General features: G+C 62.3%; 1 protein-coding gene across 1 annotated transcript; it reads left to right on the top strand.

Moving 5' to 3' along the window:
• The first annotated feature begins 841 nt into the window (after positions 1-841).
• Positions 842-16,779, top strand: LOC129197371 (nuclear receptor ROR-beta-like). The gene is made up of 10 exons (XM_054805752.1): positions 842-987; positions 8,429-8,514; positions 8,605-8,746; positions 9,103-9,516; positions 9,897-10,018; positions 10,380-10,512; positions 11,470-11,577; positions 11,959-12,069; positions 12,447-12,559; positions 13,080-16,779. Exons 1-10 carry the CDS (start codon positions 981-983, stop codon positions 13,239-13,241), a joined length of 1,398 nt encoding a protein of 465 aa, XP_054661727.1. The 5' UTR covers positions 842-980; the 3' UTR covers positions 13,242-16,779.
• The last annotated feature ends 1,425 nt before the right edge of the window (positions 16,780-18,204 follow it).

Consider the following 18,204-nt stretch of genomic DNA (forward strand, 5'->3'; position numbering starts at 1 on the left):
TGTTGCGTGGTCCGGAGCCAGCATTTCTCCGCATTTATTACAGCAACGTGTTGGAGCGCCCCGTTATCCAGGATATGACCCCAGGCCCCAAAGCCCTCTGTGTGCATCGCAGCATGAAGGATGAGGTAGAACTGGCTCCCTGCCCCCTCCAAAGCTTCTCACTGCTTCCACCGTGCCCCTTCCGAACCACAGGTCTCCCAGCCAGGACGTCGTGTCATCTGCACCGAGGTACGGGGACACGATGCCTCTGCTTGGGGGTCCCCGTGCTTCTTCCCCCGTGCCCCCAGCGCTGGGTGTCTGCACCTTTTCCAGGGCCCCCCACCCTGTCCTGCCGGGGGGGGGGTGTGTGCCAGGGTCCCTGTGCCAAGCGGGGCACCCTTGGGGGGGGGGGGGGGGGCACACGACACAGCGGAGCCGCCCGGGGAATGGGGTGAAGCAAGGAGGTGCGGTGATTCAGCGGGACACGGAGCCGGCCCCGTGCCTGGGCGAGCCGGGACAGGACGGGCACCGGCACGGCCCTCCCATGGGCGGGCAGCACCCGGGGGGGGGGGGGTGCAGCGCCGAGCACCCCGCTGCCAGGGCCGGCCGCGCCCCGCCCCGGGGGTCGAGCGGCCCCCAGCACCCAGGAGGCGCCGGGCACCCCCCAGCCCAGCGCCCGCGTGCAGCGCCGAGCACCGGCACGGCGGGGATGGGGATGGAGGAGATGGAGAGGGAGGAGGAGGAGGAGGAGGAAGGGCAGGAGGTGGGGCTGGAAGTGAAACCGATTTGGGGGGGCGGGGCGGGGCGGGCTCGTCATGTGAACGGCCGCATGCTCGGGCAGAAGTGGGTCAGCGGCGCCGCGGAGGGGCAGGTGCCAGAGCCGCCCGGTGCCGCCCGGTGCCTCCCGGTGCCGCCGCTCCCCGCCCCGCCGCGCTCCGCCGCAGGGACCCCCGCGCCGCCCCATGCACCCCCCGGCGCGGTCCTGACCGCCCCCGGCCACGATGCGAGGTGAGTTCGGGCAGGGGGGGTCTGGGGGCAGCGGGGGGACCGCCCGGCTGCGGGGGGCGGGGGGGCAGCGGCAAAAGTTGTACCCGGGGGGGGGGACACGACACGACCCGGCATCGGCCCCGCCGGAGCGGGACACGGGGGGACCCGCACCACCCCGCCGGGGTCGGTCCGTCTCCTCCGGCTCCCCCCTTCGTTAGGAATAAAATTCTTGTTTATTTTGCTTCGCTTTCCGACGCCGGCTTAGACCCGCTCTTAAGCTTTTCCTCGCACTAAACCCCTTAATCTCCTCTTCAATATGTTGCTCCCGCCAGGGCTGGATTGATGGGGGGGGGGTTTCCCCCTTTTCCCCCTCCCCGCGGCGGTTCGGGAGCGGGCCGGGGCCGGGGCAGCCGGGGGGGGAGGCTCCGGCGGGGACGAGCAAGGGACCGGCCGGGATTTCGGGTGCCCCTTATCCTGGGAAGGCTTCGAGTCGTGCCTGAACGTACCCGTTATTAAAGGCGGATTCCTACTTTTCACCCCTCCGCTTTGCAAAGCAGGCGACTGGGAGGAGGAGGATGGAGGGAGGAAGGCTCCGGTGGGACCCGCTGATGGTGACGCAGCGGTGGCCGGACCCAGCTCTCCCCGTGTCTGTTCCCGACCGAGCTGCGGGGAGCACGGCTGGGACCTGACGCTGTGGGGTGGGATTTCTGTCCCCCTTTAAAGCGGTTTTCCGTCATCGCCGGCCGTGCCCGAGCCCTTCGCCCCTGCCAGGACTTGCTTGCGCACGTCTTTAGGTGTGTTTTTTGGGGTGCGTGGATTTAGGTGTATTTTTGGGTGCAATATTTAAGCCTTTTTTTGGGTGTACGTATGGGGACGTACATCTTCCAGCTCCTCAAATCGGTTTTTCTCCCTCCCCGGCTCTGCCACCCGCCGCTCTGTTGTGTAATGGTGGGGCCGGGACCGGGTGAGGGCAAGGCGAGCCCCCCGTGTCCCCTTCCCGCCCCGCGACATCCCGGGATTTCACCTTTATTAGTACGGAGGGAAGCATTAACACCTGCCTAATTAATAACACCGCCTGGATCTTACGTGGCGCTTGCACAGCCGGCGCTGGGCTTAATTAGCAGCTGGGTGAACTTTTCCTTTTTTTTAAAAAATTTTTTTCCTCCCCCCCCTCCCCACTGCTGTGCGTTGGCCCCAATTAAGGGCCACCCCCCCCCCCCATCGTTTTCCCCTGTCGGGCATTTTTCCCGCAGTCCTGCCCAGCGCAGGGTCCCCATCTCTCGCCAAAGCCCAAGTGTCGCATGACGACGCCAAATCCATTCGATCTCTGGTTTTTTTCCCCAAACCCGCCTCTGCTCTGCCCCGTTCCCCGAGGGCCACAGCAGCTCCTCGCAGGATCCTGTCCTTCCCCGTGCCGTGGCTGCGCCGGGGCCGGGCGAGAGGCTTGGCCTTGTATAATCCTATAGGGTTTCCAGCCCTCCTGCCCGCTTGTTTTGCAAGCGGCGTGGCGAGGAGCGTGCGATGGCTCGGCAGCCTTTCCGACTTGTCCTAGTGACCTAGATCTGTCATTGGAAAAATCAGAGAGGGTGGAGGAGGAGCTTCCCTGCCCGTTTAGGCAGCGTGCACACACTGGTGCGGGCGAGGATGCCCAGCACCCATTAGCCCTGCCGCACGACGACTGCGCCCCAACCCGGGTACCGCGGGATGGGGGTGGATGTCCGTGCCCTTTGCCTCCTGAAAATACAGTTGGAGGAGAAAGGTGGCCACAGGCAACGTGGGGTCCCGAGGGATCCAGCCAGGATTTGGGGTCCTCGACCCCAATAACCCCTGGGAGCGGCAGCACCCAGAGGGGGAAGGCGCAGTGGTGGGACAGCGTTGGCCGCTGTCCCCGCCGGTGGCAGTGGGTTAACCCTCTAGGCTGGCCAGGGCTGTGCTGGCATGGTCCCCTGCCAGTCCTGCCCATCCCTCCTCCCCGTCGCGTTTAACTTTGAACTCGGCAGCGGCTATTTAAAGGGCTGCTAATGTCTAAGTCGTGCCCGGTTTATTGGATGTGGTGAGCGGAGCCGCTCTCACTGCCTTTATTTAGCCCCATGGAACTAATTCTCCCCCGATTTAGCTGCAGGGCCAGGGACGGTCTCCTGCCCCAGCCCAGTTTCTCCCCACCCCGGGCCGGTGGCAGGTCCCTCTCCCCACTGCCGCACCTTTGCCACCCTCGTGCACCAGCCAAAGTGCAAAGGGCTGTGTCCCGCGCCGGCGGGGCTGGCCTTGGACTGGTGCCGCGTGGCACAGGGAGCTGGTGAACCAGAGCGGCAGGAGCTGGGTGGCTCTGGGGGAGTCTCATCGCCCGCCCTTCCGCCCAGCGCTGTTTGTGGGTGAACGCTCCTGCTCCTTACGATTTCCAAGCCGGGGACACGCGCTGCACCATGGGACAAGGAAAAACCTGGGGATCGGGGCGGCTGCGAAGCCACCGGCCGTTTAGCCATGAGCAAAGGTGCCCAGGTGTCACCCTGGGGTGGGGGCAGAGCGGCTGAGCCCCGTTCTGGCCCAAAGTTTCCAGGAAATCTCTGCCAATCAATTGAGAAACCAGTTCCCACCTCCGGCATCGCCGCCCGGCTTGGGGCCTGAGTTGCGTAATTTAAATTTTCCTTATTGCCCACATGGCCCCGGCGCAGCCGGTGCCCCTGTGGCGGGGAGCCGGTGTTTTGAACGTCACACCGGGGCCACACTGGCTGCGTGCTGCAAACCGCCCCGGCCGTGCGGGGCTCCGGCCCGTTTGGGGTTACCCACGGGGTGCACGGATGAGGATGGGATTTGCCGGCTGTGTGGGGGACCCGGGGGGGCTGTACCCCAGAAACCCATTTAAAAGCAAACCCAACAGCAGATGTGAAGAGGGGATCGTTCCTTTTATTTACTTCTTTATTCCTTCTCTGCCAGCCCTACCCCATGGCCGCCTTCCCAAAACCCAGCGGCAGCTCGTTGCTGCGGGGAAGCACAGTGGCTCCTGGAGGGAGCAGCGCCGGGTCCTGGGGTCGGAGCTTGCGGCAGGGAACGAGGGAGCAGACCTGGCTTTTGGGGCAGGGATGGGGAGGTGGGATGGCGTCGTGGGTCCCTGCGTACCCCTGCGGGTCCCTGCGTGCCCCTGTGCAGCCTGGACCTGTCCTCCTCCCCCTGCGCTGGGTGCACCCGGGGATGCTGAGCCGGAGGGAGAGGAGGGTGCTGGCAGAGCGTCAGAGCATCCCCGGGCTGGGGAGGTGAGGGGGGGGCTGCGGGGCTGCTGCTAATTACCGGAGGTGCCCGTCCTGCGGCATCGATTGCGGCAGCGGGATGGGGCACGGACCTGCTTTCCCAGCAGGGCTCCTGGGTAATGAGCCAGGGCACCGGGGAAGCCGCTTGCCCCGGCTCTCGCTCCGGCAGCCGAGGGGGTGTTTGGGGCAGGGATGGCCACGGGGGCACGGAGCCACCTCCGAAACACCCGGAGCTGGGCTGCTTCCCCCCCTCCCCCAGCAAGCGGCACCCCGGCTCCAGGGGGGGTTTGCTCCCGCGGCCCGATGGGGCTCACCCGGGGGGGGTGGCCGTATCCTGACCCCAGCCCCATGGGTTGAAGGGTGTGCGGGGGGGGGTGTCTGCACCAAGGGATTTGCTGGGACCTGTCAGTGCCTCCCCAACCTCCCCCCGCCCCAGGAGTCCCTCGGCCAGGGGCATCCAGCCCCATCGAGCTGCCGGGGGGGGCAGCAGCTCCAAAAAGCCTCTGGCAGGAGCGGGATCGCGGCACGTCCCAGGGCTCAGCGGGGCACTGAGGGTTTTGGGGTGATCCCTCCCTCCCCAGCAGTCAGAAAATCTGGCCGAGGGGAGGGGTTGGGGGGGAGGAGGAGGATGGCACCACCCGTGACCCCTGCACCGCGGCTGGATCCTGCGGGGTCTGCCTTGTTTTGGGGTGCAGGAGGGATGCCCACCCGCGGGGCGGAGGCATCGGAGGGAGGTGCCGGTGCGGGAGGAAGGCCGAGCCTTGCTCCAGGGAGGGTGGCTCTGGCTCTGCCGAAACCACCGGAGCCACCTGCCCGGTTTGGGGCGAGCAGTGCTGGGCTGGAGGGGACGCACACAGCTGGGTCCAGGCGCTGACAGGGGACCCGGGCCCTGGGGACCACGCAGGATGGAGCCACGTTCCCCACAGAGAGCTGCGGCTCGGGCCGGCAAACGAGTGTCCCCGGGACGGGCTCGAGGTATCGCCCCAAAACGCCCCAAAAGTCCCCTCCCCAGCGGCAGGAGGTCGGGGTACGGCCGCAGCTCCGTCCCGGTGCGGCCGCAGCCGTGGGAAGGGTTAACGGCAGCAGCGTTACACAAGCGCGTGGGGCCACGGGCAGAAAGTGTGTCAGTGGGACAGGATGGCTCCAGCCGTGGGGCCACGCGCAGCCACCGCACCAGGGGCCAATCGCCACCGGCACGGCCGAGCCCTGTGGCCGGACGGTGCCGCGGTGCCGCTTACATAAGGGCCGGCCGGTGGTGGCAGCAGGCCGGGAGTTGGGCAAGAAATATTTACAGTGGGAGGAGAGCAAATACCGCAGCCGGGACAATTTAATTGCCAGCAGGATATTATTATTTATTTTTTTTAACCCTTTTTTTTTTTTTTTAATTTTCTTCCCTGCCCCCTTATTTTAGCCTCGCTGGCCCCAGGGGGGAGTTTCGCTGCCTCCCCCCCCACCCCCAAGCTCCGGGTGAGGGGAAAGGGTTCACCCCCACCTAAATAAAACCCGTTTTTGCACAGCGTGGCCGATGCTTGCGGGGTTGTGGTGGGAGGAGGAGCCCAGCGCTCCAGTGCGGAAACTGAGGCACAGCAGGGGGGCCGTGCCCAGGCTGTGGGGGCTGCCGCGATGTTCGGTGGGATTTGGGGGATGTGGGGTGCCGCTGCGGCCACCGCACCAGCACCCACGTCCCTCCGCGTCCCACTGGGTTTGCCCCAGGGGATGTGCGGCCGCCCCGGGGGTCCCAAGGGAGACGTGGCCGCTGCACGAGGGGACGCCGAGGGAGCCGGCACGGTGATTCAGCCAGGGTTTACAAACAGAGCAGCAATTAAACGCTGTTCTGGGCTGTAATTGCCATCGCGCCGTATCTCCACGTCAGTTATTTGGGGCGAATGTCTTAGGAGCGGGTCAGGTGCCGGCTGCGGGCACAGCCGTGTAATTAGCAGGATGCTAATTAGAGCCCGAAGGGGCTGCAGGCACACGGCGAACGGTCAGGGCTTCTCCTTTGCGGCATCGGGGGGGTGACGGTTGGGCGCGGAGGAGCCAGGAGAGCATCGTCCCCGCGTACCCTTAGCTCTGCCCGCGCCGGCTGCGGGGGTCTCTTGGTGGGCTCCCCTCCCCCTGGGCCCGGTGGCGCGGGGGCAGGATTTGGCCATCGGCATGGCGCGAAGCCACCGCCACCGCTGGGAGCCGGCAAACGGCCTTTGGGGCCCGGCGGGGCGAGCAGAGCGGCACCCTCGGGCTCTGCGCGGTGGGTGCCGGCAGGTGCGAGGCCTGCGCTCGGCCTGGCTGTTTGGCTGGGCGCGCGGTGCCGGTAATTGCGGGGGCCCAGGAGTATCGGCCGCGGGCGTGAGGGCGCGGCGCGCCGGCGATGCATCACCCCGGCGCTCCCGGCGGCTGCAATTACGTTGCATAACGAACCGACGCCGCTTCCTGCCGGGGGTGGCACCACCTCCCTGTGCCCCCCCACCCCCCCGTGCCCCTCGTGGTGCCACTGTCTCCATCCCATCCCCGCGGTCCTCCCTGAGCGACGGGGACGGGGCTTGGGGCAGAGCGTCGGGGCGGGGAGGGGTCCCCACCGTTCGCAGGTCGCACCCCTCTCCGGGGGCACGGGCAGAGGTGGCGGCGGGAGCTGGGGAATTGGGGGGGGTCTTGGTTGTCGGAGCCCGTGGGTGAGGCGGGAGGGCTGGCACGTGGCCCGGCCGGTGCCTCCGTCCCCGGCCAAAGGGGTGCGATGCCAGTGCAGAGCTGGGGGGGCTGGGACGGGAGGATGCCCTGCCCGCTCCCTGCCCGCTCCCTGCCCGCCTGGGGCAGGTGGCTCTGCTGCCCCAGGCCCAAAAGTCCAGCAGAGGCTTTGGGGAGGGGCGGGATGCAGCCCCCTTGGGTCGGGGGGGACACGATGGCACAGCCCTGGGAGAGGCCAAGCTCAGCAGCCCTGGGAAGGGGGGAGGCGAACCTCAAAATCACCCGGTGCTCTTGGGGCAGGAGCTGAACCGCGAGTCAGCGGATGGAGGAGGGGTCTCTCCCTCTGTGCGCGCCCGGACTTGGGGCAAGTCCTGCTCCCCAATGGTTGGGAGCAAATCTGCCCCGGGGGGGACACACCGAGAGTGTCCCCGGGGGTCCGATGGCAGCCCGGCTGCCCCACTGCACGGCGAGGCTCGCACTGACCCAGACCAGCCTCCCCCAAAGCAGCGAGGGACCCCGGGGCACCGCTGGGTGCTGGGGTGCAGGCAGCGCTCTCCGAGCACGGGGCTGTCACCCACAGAGGTGGCCGTGGCCCCCGCCGGCAGCAGCAACCCACAAGACATCTCCCTCGACCAGAACCGGCCGCTCTCAGGGGAGAAGAAAGGCAGAAGGGAATTACCGGAGCCGGGGATTTGCACGGGCCCAGGAGATTTGAAATAACCATAAGCTGGCCGTGGGGTTATTTTGGCGCAGCAGCGGCTGCCTGGCACCCACGAGAGCGACGCTGGGCTGAGCTCGGCCGGGGGGCACGGGGGCCGGAGCGGGGATTAGAGGGTGCAGAGATGCTTGGAGGCACGTACGAGTCCCGGGGGTGCCCCGCGTCCCCCCCTCCCCAGTGCGTGCTGGGCGGGCAGAGCCAGCCCAGATCTGGGGCAGATGGAAAATGAGGAGGACGAAGCCTATTAGCAGCTCAGTGCCAGCGAAGCAGAAGCAGGGAGGGAAGCGGATTTGCGGGGGGTAGGGGGCCGGGACCTTGGGCCGGCGATGGCTATATCGGTCCTGGGTTTTCTAAGGAGCTGCCGGGGGGGGGGGTCGGGGGCCCCCCAGACCCTCTGTTTGGGCCAGAGCATCTGTGGCTGCAGGGGCGGGGATGGTCCCTGTGCCAAGGATGTCCCTGTCTGTGGTCCCCCCCAGCATGCACGCACCAGCTGGAAAATAAGGGGAATGATTCCCAAAATGGGGTCCCAGGCAGGCTGGTGCACGAACGTGCTGTACTCTCATACCTCAACGGGCTTTTCCACCTGTCTGTTGGAGCTGGAGAGGATGGGGGTACCCTGCACCCTGCGTGAGCCTTTTCGGGGTCCTCTCTGAGGCACAAGCATCCTAGTGGGGTGTGCGGGAAGGGCTGAGCTGCCAGCGGGTCCGGATCTCGTGCCTCAGTTTCCCCAGCTGCCGAGGGAGGGCCATCTCCCTCGTTCAGTTCAGCGGCAGCTGTCATTAACCACCGTGGTTTTTCCCCCTTTTCCCCTCTGCCGCAGCCCAAATCGAAGTGATCCCATGCAAAATCTGCGGAGACAAGTCCTCCGGGATCCACTATGGCGTTATCACCTGCGAAGGCTGCAAGGTGAGCCCGGGGACGGGTGGGCAGTGGGTGGGCGGCCGCGGGGGCTCCATCCCGCTGGGCACTTTCCCAACACCTCCCTGTCCCACGCAGGGTTTTTTTCGGAGGAGCCAGCAGAACAACGCCAGCTACTCCTGCTCCCGGCAGAGGAACTGCCTGATCGACCGCACCAACCGCAACCGCTGCCAGCACTGCCGCCTGCAGAAATGCCTGGCGCTGGGCATGTCCCGCGATGGTGAGTCGTGTCCGGGGTCCCCAGGGGCCCGTCCGATCCTCCTCAGAGCGAGTTGGGCTGTTGGAGCCAGAGCAACTTCCCCCAAGAGGCCAGCCCCGGGGAAAGGAGGGGTTTGGGGAGCAAGAAATGCTTTTGCATTTTCCACGGGAAAATTTAAATCGATTCCGTTCGAGCCGGGGTTGGTCTGGGGTGGGGGGAGCATCCAACGGGGTCCTGCCCCGCTCAGAGCTCATACGCCCCCAAACCACGTGCTCCCCCAGGAGCCAGGACCCTTCCCGGGGCAGGCGGGCGGTCGTGGCTGCGGCTCTGCGGGGGCAAAGCTGCCCTGACACGGCCGCCCTCTCCTCCCCGAGCAGCGGTGAAGTTCGGCCGCATGTCGAAGAAGCAGCGGGACAGCCTCTACGCCGAGGTGCAGAAGCACCAGCAGAGCCAGGAGCAGAGCGGCGGCACCAAGGACGAGCCCGAGCCCCTGAGCCGCATCTACACCACCAGCGTCAGCAGCGGGCTCTCGGACCTGGACGACATCTCCACGCTGTCGGACGGGCTCCTCTTCGACTTCCCCCTCACCCCCGATGGCAGCAGCACCTACTACAACCTCGACCTGCTCGCCTCGGCGCAGCCCTCGCCTGACCAGTCCAGCCTGGACGTGGCCGACGCCACGCTCATCAAGCAGGAGTCCATCTACGAGCTGATGCTGGAGCCAGCCCTGTTCGCGCACGGCGCGCTGGAGGGCGGCCAGCTGGCTGCCGACATCTCCGTCCTCGAGATCGGTGAGCGCTGGCGCGGTACCGGTGCGATGCCGGGCACACGCAGCCCCGGGGATGGAACTCGGTGCAGCCCCGGGTGCCCGCGCAGCGCCGGGCACGCTCACAGCGAGGGACCGACCCGGCCTCGGCTCTCGGAGCAGCCCCAAGCCCAGATCCTCCTCCGGGCTGAGCACCGATGGAGCTCGGTGCACCTGCCCCCCTCTGCTGCGGGGACAGCACCCGAGGCCCCATCTGTCCTCAGATCCCTGTGACACCGCGTGTGAGCCCCTCTGCGCCTCCCCTGCGGCCCCCCGGGACACCCGGGACGGGATGGCATCGGGGTGCTGGGACGGGGGGGCCGTCGGGGTCCCCAGGACTGACCAACCGCTGCCCTCGCCTTGCAGACCGGGTGGCCCAGAACGTGGTGAAGTCACACCTGGAGACGTGCCAGTACACGACGGAGGAGCTCAAGCGCCTGGTGTGGAGCCTCTACTCCCCCGAGGAGGTCCGCGCCCTGCAGAGCAAGGTGAGCGTCGCTGCCACGGCCCCCCCCGGCTCCCCGCCACGGCCAGAGCCACCGCAGCTCTCGGCAAGGGCCGCCGCCGTCCCCTGGCACTGCGCCGAGGGAGGCAAGGAGGATGAGGGGGGTCTTCTGGTGCTTCGGGAGCTGCAAAAGCCCAGTTGGGGGGTTGCGGGGGTTTGGGTGGCAGGTCACGTCCCAGGTGTCCTAGCGCCACCACCCCCCACGGGTGGCACAGCGCCTGGGTCCCTTCCCTGCCCCGTGCAGTTGGGATGGGGGGACGGCGGAGCCGGGGTGATGCGGTGGCAGCGAACCCGGGTGACGGGGCGCCAGCGAGCCCTAAGGGACGTCCCCGCTGTGCTGGCAGAGCTGCGAGGCCATGTGGCAGCAGTGCTCGCTGCAGATCTCCAACGCCATCCAGTACGTGGTGGAGTTCGCCAAGCGCATCGACGGCTTCATGGAGCTCTGCCAGAACGACCAAATCATCCTCCTGAAAGCCGGTAAGAGCGGGGGACCCCGCCTGCCGTCCCCCTCGCGTCCCCAGTGCCTCTCCCGAGCAGGAGCCGCGGTGCCGAAGGCATATCCCATCTTTTCTCTCGGCTAGTGCTTTCCTTTCCGGATCTCCCCTCCCTCACTGCCCCGGTTGCCCCCGGGCTCAGCATCGGTGCTCGGGGAGCAGGTACCAGGCTGGAAGGAGTTTAAGGTCGTGTTCGAAGGCGATGGTATAGAGAGGGACGCGGGGAGTGGCTGCCCCAGGCAGAGGCTTTTCTCCGTGGTCGCCTTCAACCAAGCGTCAGCCAGAACCCGGGATGGAAATGAGCACAGTGGGCTTCCCCCAGGAAAAGGGGTGCCAAACCCAGAGGGGAGCAGGGGAGGGAGAAGAGGCCGATCCTTTCCTCAGTCCCTCAGCTAGGGAGCGGAATGTGCAAAAGCCCCAAAACGCCAAAAATGCTGGAAAAGCTGCCCAGTTTCTAAACTTCTGGGGCTGGGGAGCTGAGCGCCTCGCCCCACACAGAGGATGCGTGCCAGCGTCCCGGCAGGGTGCTGTACCTCGAAGCCAGAGCTGGCCGTGCCCGCACGCTGGAGTTTTAACTCGTTCTTTCATTTCTTCCTTCCATTTTCTTTTTATTTATTTTGTTTTCATCCTCTCCTCTCTCGGTGCTCCACCATGACCTCGATCGATCTCTGTGTCCGGCTGTGAATGCCCGGATAATATTTGCCTTTGGTGAAATATTGTGGTTGCAATTGGAAACCTAAAAAACCCCAACAAAACCAACCCCAAAACCCAAACTGGATTTATTGGAATAACCATTCTGCTCTTGGGAATGAACAATCTGGACTTTAAACTTGCACTGGGGGCTTTCCTCTTTCTTACATTTGGTCCTGGGATGATGGAAAACCCCCTGCCCTGCCCTGCCCTGCCCTGCCCTTGTCTGCGCTCTCTCTGCCTACGTCAGGTTGCCTCGAGGTGCTCCTAATCCGCATGATCCGCGCGTTCAACCCCTTGAACAACACCGTCCTCTTCGAGGGGAAGTTCGGCGGCGTGCAGATGTTCAAGTCGCTCGGTAAGAGCCGCTTCCCTGCGCCTCTCTGGGGGCTCTGCTCTCTTTTTGACACCTGGACGGGGCTGGGGTTTGCAGCCAGGTGAAATGCAGCATCCCTGCGGCTGGGCTTCATCCCCGGGGGATGGGAGGGGGTAGGACCCCCCCTGCCTTTGCTCCCACTCCCGTTGGGATCGGGTCGATGTGCACCACGGTCGGGACCTGCTTTCCGTCCCAGCCCGAAGCCCAGCGATGCCGGGCATCCTCTGCCAGGGACCCCCTTCACCCATCTCATCTCTGAAAGCGTTCCAAGCCCCGGGTGCCGCTGGGGGTGGGAGCGTGGGGGTGCCGCCGGGCAGCGCGGAGCTGTGACATCCCCCTTTTCCCCGCTGTCCGCCTCGTCAGGCTGCGATGACCTCATCGGCGCCGTCTTCGAGCTGGGCAGGACCCTGTGCCGCCTGCAGCTGTCGGACGAGGAGCTTGCTCTCTTCACCGCCGCCGTCCTGCTCTCCCCGGGTATGGGGGGGCTGTGGGGGGCACACCGCAGCCAGGACCGGCTGGGGAGGGGGGAGACTCGTGCCAAACCTGGGGAGAGCTGACCCCCAATTCTCAGTGCTGCTTCCTTGGTGGATGATTTAATTACTCCCAGGAAAGGAGGTTGGGGGAAAAAAAAATGCATCTGAAAATACACAAAATGCATCTGCCAAAACTCCTCGGTGGGAGGAGGAGCCATGTCCCCCGCAGCGGGGTGGGGAGGGGTGGAGAGGGGCCGTCCAGCCGTGCCACCGTCCCCAAAAACATCCCAGAGAGCAGGGAGGGTTAAAAGAGCAAGAGGCCACCGCGCAGTGCCGGGGAGACCGGGCACTGACCCAGCCGCCGGCTGTCTCCTGTAGATCGCCCTTGGCTGACGGAGTCCAAGAAGGTGCAGAAGCTCCAGGACAAGATCTATGTGGCCCTGCAGCACGAGATCCAGAAGAAACACTCCGCCGAGGACAAACTCTCGAAGGTAGCGGTGCTGCCTGTGTGCGGCACGGGGAGCCCGGCCAGGCCACGGCACGTGCGCCACGGGGAGATGTCTGAACCGGTGGACGTGGCTGTGCCGGAGCTCGTTAGCCATGCGCGGGTGGTTTTGGGGGGGCGACCCTTGGGACCCGCTGAAGGAGAATTTCTCTTTCCAAGGGCTGTGCGTCTCTGTCGCGGTGCAGGCGGAGGCAGCTGCGCCGGAGGCAGCCCCGTGCTGCTGAGCTTGGCAGCGCATCGGGCAGCGTTTGGGGCAAAAGGAGCCGTTTCAGGAACGCTTTGGGCAGGATGGAGCTGGGACGGGGACAGGGGACGCTGGGGGACTCCTCGCACCCTCCCAGGCGCTGGCTGTCCAAAGGTGGAGGTGTCCGCTGGTGCCCCCAGCACCGGGCAGAGCCAGTGGTCCCCAAACCCACCCACTTGTCCCCAGGGGAGGGAGAACGGCGGCATCGAGGGATGCTGGCCAGGAACCCAGCGGTCACCGGCTCCGGCTTCTCTCCCCGCAGATGGTTTCCAAGCTGCCCTTGATGAAAACCATTTGCAACCTGCACTTGGACAAGCTGGAGTTTTTCCGTCTCCTGCACCCAGAGACCGCCATGAACTTCCCACCGCTCTACAAGGAGGTCTTCAACTCAGAGCTTCAGTACAGCGACCCACGGGAGAGCTAAGGCTGGGAGCCGCCGGCCTCCTTCGAGTTCCCCAAAATTTGAAGATGAACTAAACTTCAGAGGTTTGGGGCAGTTTATTTAAATCAAATAATCAAACTCAAGAGAACCTGGGGGGCTGGGGTAGCTCCCCGGCCCCGTTTCCTCGCTGTGGATTGCAATAGCTCTTGAATGTAAAGCACCTTGAAGGAAAAATCAAATGGACTTTGCCATACCAGTGAAATGAATGTGAAATCTCCGCTCGGGAGAGGAGATGCTCCTGGCAGTGGTAAGGGACCGACTCCTCCCCGCCGTGCACGGATCCAGGGGAGCGCACACCACGCACATGCCGCCGCACTCACGGCACGGCCCTTCCCACCATCCTGGCTGCACTCTCCATCTCTGATTTTTAATTTTTTTTAATTTTTTTTTTTTTTTTTTATACCCAAACACAAGGCATGGGATAAAGAAGGGGCAATGCAGACTCGGCCAGACAGGGGTGAGTCAGGCCAGTGGGGGCAGCTTTGGGCTCCCGGCCGGAGCCGAGGAGCGGGCGAAGGCAGAGCCTTTGCTTTATTCCTCCCATGGGGCAGACCTCAGGAGCTCGGCCAAGAAAGACCCGGCTGTAGCCAGGGGTGGATTCAGCGCAGGATTTCCCCATGGAGGAGGCTGGTTCGAAGGAAAGGATGCCCAACGTGGCGGGGGGAAAAGCTTTTCAGGGTCTCCGTGCCCTCTGTCACAGCATTTTCCCAAATGCCTGGCCAGCTCCCTGTCCGGCTGGCCAACCGCCCAGCTTTTCGGAGCCGATTCAGCAGGTCCGCCTGCCTCGTGCCACCTTTCTGCATCCCGAGCGCTTTTGGAAGAGGGGCTTTGCCCTTGCGACTGTGGCCAAATCCCGGCTCCCGGCTGCTCCACCCCAGAGGCAGCCGCTGGGGCTCGGTGCCTCTCCCTGCGTGTCACCGCAAGCAGTCGCTCTTTGGGTGCTGGCTGTCACACGTAGTTTTCTTATAGAGATCGTTAAAACTCTGTCCCATGGCTCGGCACCCAGAGAAGGTTTTGTGGCCTTTTCTCCGCCCAGCCCGTAGCTGGTCCTGCTGCCAGGTCCCCAATTCCCGTACCAGGACCACTGGCCGTGGCTGCTGTCGCAGGTTGAGTTGGACCCAGGCTTTTCCCCCAAGGAGCTCTTTAGAACTGTTATTTTGGGGTTTGTTCTCTATTTAGCAGGACCTGGGAGCTTTTTAGGGAGAGAAACTGCCCAGAGGGGTCAAGGGGAAGCGAAAGGTTCTTATTCCTTCCCCAGGAAGTCGCGGCGTGGTCAGGACCTGCTGCTCCGAGCTTGGGAGGCTCAAAAGGTGAAGAAGGGATGGATTTGCAGAGCGATGCGATAGCCCGCAGCTGGTGGGGCCACTCAAGGGACTCTCTGGCCAGGCTCTGCAGGTGGTTTTTCTGTCCCTATTCCTGCTCCTCCTGCAGCAAATGCCAAAAGCTACAAGGGAAAAACCTGCTCCGAGGCAGCCCCAGTTTCTGCTGACAAAGGGCTAAAATCCCAAGCCCCTTCCCGCTTCGTGTTGATTTCTCGTGTGTCCAACCCCACCCTCCGGCAGCTCGAATCATCCCCAAGCGTGAGCCGAAGACCTTCAATTCCATAATCGCACCCCTTTAAATGAGCAGCTTGCTTAGCGATAGTAGGGGATATTCATGCTTTCAGTTAAAAGACCTCCTAGGGAAGACTGTGGACCAACCTCGACCAGGGAAGACTCACCAGGAAGCCGATGGGATTTCCACTTCAGTAAGGCATAGAAAAATTTGGGACCGTGCTATTCCCCAGCACCTGCCGTCCACCACGTACAGCCGTGCGCTTTCTGGTTTTGCTAACCGCTGTCTGATCCGCTTCTCGGAGCGTATCGGAGTTCGTCAGCCTTGTTTCTCTCCCCGATGGCGTTAGAGCCCAGGTCTCCGGTGAAGGCTGCTGACCCTCCCAGCGGCCCCACGCGATGTTGAGTGCCAATACGTCGTTCTCCAGCGCAGTGTTCGCCGGGGCGGGGATGCACCGTGCTTGTTTCCTGCCCTCTCAGATCCTAAAGCTTGTGAGAAGTGAGAAGTCAGTACTGCCTTTTTCTAGAGGGTTGTGCCTTTTTTTTTTTTTTTTTTTTTTTTTTTGAAGAATCATTTCCAACAGCACCATCCACTTCCCGGCTCCTCTCTGCAGGGAAAAGCACTCGAGAAAACAAATGTGCTTTGCGGAGGGGGCTCTCGCCCTCCGTTTCTGCAGGACAGCAGCACTCCCTTTCTCGGAGGAAAGAGCCGTGGGTGTTTTGAAATGTTTGGGGGGAAAAAAAAAAAGCACACACCCTTCTTTATGTCCTCGGTATTCGTCAGCACCACTGGTCAACGTCACCGTTTTCATTTCATCCGGCAAAGAAACCAAGAAAGCACCTTAAATTGGGAAAAGACTGAGCCCTTGCCCCCGGTTGCGTTTTTCCGGCTTACGACACAGCATCCATCTCATGGGAGAGTTTTTGGATTCTGAGCAATAAAAGCCCCCGTGGGAATCTAGGGAAGACTGGAAGTATTAAACACGTGTAACTCAACCTGCCAAACTGCGGGAACCTGCACTTTTAAGTTCTCCTTAAAGGAACTGACTTGTTGATTAAATGATTTCTTGGGAGGGGATGAATGATTAAACGTTGATTAAATGATTTCTTGCTTGGGACGGGCGGCGCGCATCGAAAGGGATAGCAAGGGCGCGCCGAACTCCCCGCGGCACCTCTGCCGGCTGCAGCCTCCGCGCTGGGCTCGCCCGAATACGCGGGGCAGCGGCGGCAGTGCCGAGGTCCCTCGCGCTCCCTCCGTGCCACCAAGAGAGAGCAGCTCGGCAGAGCCAGGCATCAAGCTTGTAGGGAAAGGACAAGTGGAAAAAGCCCAGGCAGAAATGCCTGAAAAAGGGAGATTTCCGCTCTCCCCTACGCCAGAGCCGAGCGTGGCCAGTGGAGATGATGCTCGGGAGCCCTGAGACCCCCCGACTCGCTTCGATGCTCGGTCCTTGGCGTCTCGGAGACGTTTCCGTCCCACCGGCCACGGGACATTTTGCCACTTTATTTTCACACAGACCTCGGCAGCGGTTCCCGTGAGCGGGGCGACCTCAGCCGCGAGGGATTGCTCTTTTCCAGATGAAGATTAATTTTGTGTTTGTTTGCTCTGGCAGTTTAGCTGAGTGTGCATTTCCACCTCCAGAACCCTCACACTGTGTATAAAAATGGATAAAATATATATATAATATATATTCTTGTGAATGTTGGTGCAAAAGAGAAAAAATATATAAAGTTTCAGTTGGTTTGATGTTATTTTTTATCTATATGAATGAAAGGAAGAAATGGAAAACATTTTTTTTCCATTTACCACCCTCCACACACACCTACCTGTAGATACCGACAGGTTTTACGGAAATGTTTTACTTTTTAGATTTAGGAACATGCTTCTGTTCTCATTGAATGTTCTGTCTTGTAAGATTGTAATTTCTATTTTTTTAAAGAAAAAAAAATAACTAAATAAAGTTTCCTCTTTCAGACCAGTCAGCTAGGAAGGGAGGGCAGGGGAGGGAGAAATGTTTATTTAAGGACAAAAGCATTGTCTGAATTTTTCATGACATTAAATAAAAAGTAATATAATGTATGGACAAAAACCTTTTTACTGAGGTGTATTCTATAGGTATATAGATGTATATTGCACAAAATTTACAGGAAGAAAAATAAAGTCTGTTTTCCAAGGTTAAAAAAAAAATAATAACGTTGGAAATAATAGTGACTGATTCCAAATTTTAGCAAAGTGTGAGACTGGAAGCAAAGCCCTCAGCGTCAGGGAAAAGCCTTTCCTTTTCTTGAGCGGGCTCAGGCCCCAGCTGTACCAGAAGCCCCGGTCCAGCAGAGGATTTGGACGCAGGGCTGGACTGTAGATGTCGTACGGTATTACGGGGTCACTTCAAGCTAGGCACACACCGGGAAGGATCCCGAGATCTGGGAAGGGGCTTCGTCTGGAAAACCCGTTCAACCACCGCCCAGCTGAGGACAGGGACGGCGCCCGGCAGCACCGGGGACACGTTTCGGGGCAGGGGGTACGTGGATTCGTTTTCAAACAGTACCCAGTCCTAGGAGGGAAGGAAGATCCATGCCCTGGACACAAGGATGCCAGCACTCCTCTCCCTCAGGATGCAGACGGCTCAAAGGTATCACTGGGTATCGAGCGTGCAAATCTCATCCTCGTTTCCCCCGTCTGCTTCCCGTGAAAATCTCACCCGGGTGCATGCTCCCCGCTCCCCGTGCAAACCCCGAGTTGTGTCCTCCAGCAGCTGAAGTGTCCGGGAGCTGTGGAACGGAGAAAAAAATAACGTAAAGGGATCCTTGTACCAGCGGGTCAGTAAATCCCAGGGTCTGGCCTCCCCAGCTCCCCACCCGCTACCGCTCTGCCCATCCCAGGAAGTGCCACACGTCCTCCTTCACGGGTCCCACCCGCAGAGTTTATCTACCGCAGGATAAAACCTGGCTGCTACCGAGAGCTGGGAACAGCCAGAAACAGGGCACGGCTCGTGGAGACGTGGGGAAGGGTCATCGTCCCCATCGCCCTGTTTGGAGAGGGAGGGAGCGGAGCTGGGACTGCAGCAGCCATGCAGGTGTAGCAGCCCACGGCCCTGCCAGATCGCAGCATGCTGGCACTTTAGTTTTCATTCCCACAGAAATCCTGTTTCTTCACTTTTGGAAAAAAAAAATTAAAAAAATTACAGCATGGGAAATCTGTTAAAAAATTCCTTGCAAAAAGCCACTCTTTAAACAAAACACGTTTATGACAAACGGCCTTTCAGTTCCAGGGGAGATGCTGGAATTGCCAAGAGGAGCTTTAACGCCTGCCGTCCGTGGGAGCCAGCGCAGGACGGGCTCAGGGGGCCCCCGGGAGCCCCAACACCCTCAGCAAGAGGCTGCAGGATGGGACAGCA

Source organism: Grus americana, chromosome 28, assembly GCF_028858705.1.
Source record: "Grus americana isolate bGruAme1 chromosome 28, bGruAme1.mat, whole genome shotgun sequence".
Taxonomy (NCBI): Eukaryota; Metazoa; Chordata; class Aves; order Gruiformes; family Gruidae; genus Grus; species Grus americana.